The sequence below is a fragment of the Daphnia pulicaria genome, chromosome 2 (genome assembly GCF_021234035.1).
Source record: "Daphnia pulicaria isolate SC F1-1A chromosome 2, SC_F0-13Bv2, whole genome shotgun sequence".
NCBI classification, from domain to species: Eukaryota; Metazoa; Arthropoda; class Branchiopoda; order Diplostraca; family Daphniidae; genus Daphnia; species Daphnia pulicaria.
In genome coordinates this window covers 10290230-10296302 of record NC_060914.1, presented here as the reverse complement: position 1 = coordinate 10296302, position 6073 = coordinate 10290230, and the positions used below count along the sequence as shown (strand labels likewise).

Below are 6073 nucleotides of genomic sequence, written 5' to 3'. Positions count from 1 at the left end.
CAAAACAAACGCAGTTTCAAAATACTCACAGCAGTTAGACCATGTTTAACTAAAAGTAACTGAATTCCACTGTTTGTGCTTTAGGTGGAAATGTCGCATCGGCGTAGCACCATTCACTGGATTCTCCGGGATTCTCGCATGTTTGTAGGATCGTGGCTCAGACCATTTATTTTAAACCTTTAAAGGAATCTAGTGACCCAATTCATCAAGAAATCTTTAAGCGCACAGGAAAAAACCCGGAGCTTCTAGTTTCCCCAATCATAGATGACCATAAGTCTCAGTTTTTCAGCGCTTTCCCTTTTCCAATCTGGTAAATGCTAAGGCTTTGACAGAAAATCATACCTATGGTCGTTATTTTTAACGCATATTAGAGAAAACAAAAAGACAAAAAAAATTAAAAACCTCGGAAAGCGGCCAAATTTTCTCCCAAAATTACTTCAACAATAACCGACAACAACAAAATACGGTAGTTTTTTTTTCTTTTAAATTAGCATTACCGGTCAGGACTCAGGAGTCCAAAACCTTTAGAGATAACTGACGAAGCGAAAAATTGTCTAGCTATCGATGTCTCCCGCATTCCATCAGCGAAGGTATACTATAGCAAACTATTAAAAGAAATCTCGTCTACTTTTATAAAGAGAAACGTCATGATACAGTTATAGCCAATTTGGAACTGTCAGGAGGCGACCGACTGGGACCCTACTGTGATTGTTATTGATTTTATTTCGTTTCTGTCGTCGAGGTAAAATGCAGACGCACTTGCCATCAGTTAAAAATACTCACAGGCTTCTTAGGCAATCTCTTTGGCATTCTACCGTTAAAAAGCATTCTTGGATTCAGGTATTTGAACTTGATACCTGTAATTTATTGAATCGCCGGTAATCGCTCAGCTGAACTAGACAAGATGAGGTTTATTGCTTTGGAGGTCTTATTTTTGGTTTTTCTCTTGATTGTATTTTGTAAATGTCAAAAAATCAACGGTCATCTTCGCCTCGCTACTTGTTACGTAAGTTAATAACTCTCAAAATGAAACATATCCTGACAATGTTTAGAAATTACCGTTTCCTTAATTGGGATTTTTTTTTACTCCCAGAATCCTTTAGGCAATCTTCCTAATGTATCCATCAACAAATTAGGCATGATTGAATCTCAACTGATTGAAATGCTTGCAGAGTCCTTGAATTTCACGTAAGGGACGAAGGTTTACGTCGTATTTATTGTTTTATTTATCCATTTTTTCTTCCAATTCTAAAAAAGGTACGAAATTCACGTTCCAACGGACATTCTGCAATTAGGTTCACCCGACGAAATCCACGGAAACGGATCTTGGACTGGAATTTTGGGCCAACTCGTCCGTGAAGTATACATAAGAAGTGATACTTGTTGAAACAGTATTCAATGTTAATTAACCGGTCTAAGTTTTATTTGTCTGGGCAACTAGGAAGTGGATATGACTGCTACTTTCGGTCCCCAGCTATATTCAAGAGATTCGGTTTTTGATGTCACTGTGCCGATCATTTTGGACAATATTGCAATCATTGTCCCGTATCCACGGCAAAATATTGATGCCTTTGCAATTTTGAACGTTTTCTCCCCATCGGTTTGTTAACTAATTTCAGAATTTTAATTTCAATATCGAGGGGAGTTCAACGTCGTATAATTTATGTAATAATCAAGTATTTTATTCTCATCACATGCAGATGTGGATCCTGTATTTGGCAGCTAACTTTGCCGTTGGATACGTTGTTTGGATTGTGATGTACCTTAAGAAAGGACCTGAGCAAAAGATATTAACATACCAGGACATTCTCACAAATGGCGTCGGAATAGTTTTTGGACAAGGTATAGACCATGTTGAAGTTCGGCACTCAATTCAAAATAACTGAATCCTAATATGTTTTGCGTGTTTTTTTATTATTCCAAGGTGGAGATCTTTCACGGACGAGACACCGTTCGCTGGCTTCTCGCATGATTATAGGATCGTGGCTTTTTACTGTGTTGGTGTTTGATTACGCCTTTACTGGATCCATCATTTCGATTATAACTACTCCTAAATTACATTTCATTGTCCATTCAATCGGAGATGTGGTGGCAAACAAAGATATCCAACCACTCATTATTAACGAGTCCAGTACACACACCGAATTTAAGGTGAAGTTGGGAAATGGGTATTTTAAAATAATAGTCAAACCACATATTCATTTTTTTTTAAATAAAATTTAAAAATTTTGAGGTTCATAATAAACTTAAACCATTTCATATAAACGTGTCTGAAGGAATCTAGTGACCCAATTTATCAAGAAATCTATAAGCGCGTAAGGGAAAACCCGGAACTTCTAGTTTCACCCTCCAGCGAATTTGTGGAACTTTTACTAAGCAAACCAAACCAGGTTTTAGTCATGGTATTCCAATTTCGTCTCAATGCACAATTCATTTATTTACAGAATTTCATAAAAGTGCTTGGCTTTTCAGTCTGATCTTTTAGCAGATTCCGAAATCGAGAAAGACTTGAGGAGAACCGGATTTTGCCGAGCGACGATTCTGCCGGAGAAAGTGAAATCGAGACAAAACAGCTTGTTCCTTCAAAAGGATAGTCAGTTTACCAAGGCAATCAACAATCAGTGAGCAATTCAATTTGCGCAATCATACAACCAAATTTCCTTTCGTCAAACACCTTTTATGCAATGATACCTCTATTATCGTATCCTCGTTTTACATAGGCTTTTGTTGCTGAGGCAAACAGGTTTGTCCAACTATTTGGATGCCACCCATCACAGTTTTGCGTCGAGGTGTTATATAGACGAGCGCAAAGTGGAAAACGACAAACGGAACCGCCGGATAGCTCCATTGACTCTGCACGACCTACGCGGGCTTTTCGGTGCTTTTGGATTGGCAGTACTCGGTTTTATAGTGTTTCTTGTTGAAATCTGCTCTGCCAAATGTCAGTGTCGTTCTCGTGTGGTAAAAATTGACTTGTAAATAAGCTTGTGGGTTTTATTGTCAAATAAACGAATGTAAAAACCGGAATTCTCCGAGTATCGGTACCTCAATACTTGTAGCAGTCGCAGCATTTCATACAAAAAAAAAAAAGCATCAAAAATGAAAGTGTGACGATAAATAGCGTGACGCGTGTTCAAGAGAATCTGTGTGAAAAATTCATTGTTTGAAATCGAAATTAGAGTAACGCTGCAAAATGGCCGAATAAATGAATCATCTTTTACAATTTTACAATTTTAAAGTTTTTGAATGTACCTACATAAATAGTACGGATAGTTAAATATTAGAGGAAGAGAAAATGCGCTTTGACGTTTCTGATCTCACATTCCATTTATTACATTCATCCATGTTTATTCCATTTACTTATATCCTAACTGCCAACGGCTATAAGAATTGAAAGAGAGAGAGAGGTAGGGGGCTAAAAAATCGCCATTTTGCCTCGTAATAGAGGTGTGGTAAGAAATTTAAATAGTGATGGGTGTGGTTCTTTTGTGCCTTTTGCATCATTATCGAGTAGCGCGATAACTCAAGGGCAAACCCAGTAAAACGATTGGGAAAGGGTAGGCAACGAGGTAAATAAGGGTGACAGGAAAAGGTATAAAATGTGAGGACAGACGGCATTGAAATCAGTCGAGTGAGCAGCTTCAACACAGCAACAGTATCCAGTACCTGTATTCACTTGAATCTCGATCGAATTTCATCTTTCAAATATGGGTAAGTTAAATCATTTAAATGTTAACTCTGAATTAAAATGAAATTTTTGTTGTGAAATTGTTTTTAATGAAAGTATTTGACACATCATATTTATCTGTATATGTAGCTAATTCCAGCATCGTGCTGCTGCTGGTGTTGTTGTCGTTGCTGTCGTTGATGGCTGGGCAGATCAATGCTGTACCGATGTCTCCTGGTTATGGCAGCTATTCTTACCAAACTACTACCAAGGCCCCCGAGTACTACACGACTACGTATGCTGCCCCTACTTACTACACCGAGGCTCCCAAGTACTACACCACCAAGGCACCGGAGTATACTACAACCTACGCTGCCCCAGTATACTACACTGAAGCTCCCAAGTATTACTCGGCTCCGAGCTACCAGACTGAGGCGCCTAAATACTACACCACAACGTATGCTGCCCCGACCTACTACACCGAAGCTTCCGTTTACTACACCACCAAGGCTCCCGAGTATTACACTACAGCTTCTTACTACACCACAACGTATGTTGCCCCAAGTTACTACACTGAAGCTCCAGTTTACTACACAACATACGCCACTCCCACCTACTATACCGAGGCTCCAAAGTATTACTCTGCCCCGAGCTACTACCAGACTGAGGCTCCGGTTTACTACACCACAAAGGCCCCCGAGTACTACACTACAACTTATGCTGCTCCTACTTACTACACTACCAAGGTTGCCGATTACTACACCACTACCTATGCTGCTCCAAGCTACTACACTGAGGCTCCAGTTTACTACACCACTAAGGCTCCAGAGTACTACATAACAACATACGCTGCACCGACTTACTACACCGAGGCCCCGAAGTATTATCCTGCTCCAAGCTACACAACTACTGAAGCAGCCAAGTATTACGAAGCCCAACCCTACTACGCCGCGGCTGCTCCTTCTTATTATGTTGAACCAACCTACTACACCGAGGCTCCAAAGTACTACTCCGCACCAAGCTACTACACCGAGGCTCCGGTGCACACAACTTACGCCGCTCCGAGCTACTACACCGAAGCGTCACAATATTATACCACAAAGGCACCAGAATACTACACCACAACTTACGCTGCCCCAGTCTACTATACGGAAGCTCCTAAGTATTACTCAGCCCCAAGCTACTACACCGAAGCGCCAGTTTACTACACCACCAAGGCCGCAGAGTATTACACAACTACCTATGCTGCTCCAACTTATTACACCGAGGCTCCTAAATATTATTCAGCACCAGCGTACTACACCGAGGCACCAGTCTACTACACTAAGGCACCAGTCTACTACACTACCAAGGCCCCTGAGTACTATGCTACAACTTACGCTGCTCCGACCTACTACACCCCAAAGTCTCCCGAGTACTACACCACCAAGGCTCCCGAGTACTACACCACAACCTACGCTGCTCCGGCGTACTACACCACTAAGGCCCCTGAGTACTACACCACAACCTACGCTGCTCCGACCTACTACACCACTAAGGCTCCTGAGTACTACACCACAACCTACGCTGCTCCGACCTACTACACCACTAAGGCTCCCGAGTACTACACCACAACCTACGCTGCTCCGACCTACTACACCACTAAGGCTCCCGAGTACTACACCACAACCTACGCTGCTCCGACCTACTACACCACTAAGGCTCCCGAGTACTACACCACTAAGGCTCCCGAGTACTACACAACTACCTACGCTGCCCCGACTTACTACACTGAAGCTCCGAAGTATTACTCGGCTCCGAGCTACCAAACTGAGGCGCCGAAATACTACACTACAACATATGCTGCTCCAACCTACTACACTGAAGCCCCAAAGAAGTATTATTAACCGTAGCAGCCTTGCTTTAATTCACGAGGTGACGCAGTTTTCAATTTTATTCGCATGTTCATATTCGTTACAAAATATCTCCGATTTATCTGCCTTGTCTATCCATTCACTAGTCATTCGGTTTGGATTGGTTCCTCTTTCAGATTTTTCAAAAAATAAATTATTTATGTGGTTACTTAACTTGCATTGGTTAGTTTCGGTAAATGGCGAAGGTGTTGTATTGGCTAGTCGTGTAAAATTGTAAGTGATCAAATGGTCTGATTTAGCACCGGCGAATCTACAATCTTTTTTGAGCAATCTGGCTGTTCCTAGTTCCCGGTCTTCTCAGAAGCAGTTGGCTGTGATATGGACTGTTCGATGAACTGATGTTCTTTAATATTGGTAACAAGGCTGTTTAGAGGGAAAAGGATAGATAGTCTGGGATGAAGAGAAAAATGCGCTGTATTGGAGAACACTTGGTATAAAAGTAAAGTATTGTGTTTGGAGTTAATGAAAATACTTTTTAATTCATAGAAAAACA

The 6073-nt window shown here is 41.2% G+C and overlaps 2 protein-coding genes across 5 annotated transcripts; both read left to right on the top strand.

Annotated features, from left to right (window-relative positions):
- The first annotated feature begins 496 nt into the window (after nucleotides 1–496).
- Nucleotides 497–3040, top strand: LOC124326198 (glutamate receptor ionotropic, kainate glr-3-like). The gene is made up of 9 exons (XM_046784901.1): nucleotides 497–1006; nucleotides 1094–1188; nucleotides 1258–1360; nucleotides 1442–1600; nucleotides 1701–1842; nucleotides 1925–2151; nucleotides 2277–2402; nucleotides 2473–2621; nucleotides 2721–3040. Exons 1-9 carry the CDS (start codon nucleotides 905–907, stop codon nucleotides 2977–2979), a joined length of 1362 nt encoding a protein of 453 aa, XP_046640857.1. The 5' UTR covers nucleotides 497–904; the 3' UTR covers nucleotides 2980–3040.
- Nucleotides 3041–3592: 552 nt separating this feature from the next.
- LOC124326188 (extensin-2-like) lies at nucleotides 3593–5728 on the top strand. Of its 4 annotated transcripts, none has more exons than XM_046784886.1 (4): nucleotides 3593–3711; nucleotides 3818–4504; nucleotides 5036–5205; nucleotides 5392–5728. In XM_046784886.1, the coding sequence occupies exons 1-4, from the start codon at nucleotides 3708–3710 to the stop codon at nucleotides 5551–5553; spliced, it is 1023 nt and encodes a 340-aa protein (XP_046640842.1). In that variant the 5' UTR covers nucleotides 3593–3707; the 3' UTR covers nucleotides 5554–5728. The 4 variants fall into 4 exon arrangements, with proteins under 4 accessions (XP_046640842.1, XP_046640839.1, XP_046640841.1 ...); XM_046784883.1 differs by having other exon boundaries at nucleotides 3594–3711; nucleotides 3818–4935; nucleotides 5098–5205; XM_046784885.1 differs by lacking the exon at nucleotides 5036–5205 and having other exon boundaries at nucleotides 3594–3711; nucleotides 3818–4935.
- Nucleotides 5729–6073: the final 345 nt, after the last annotated feature.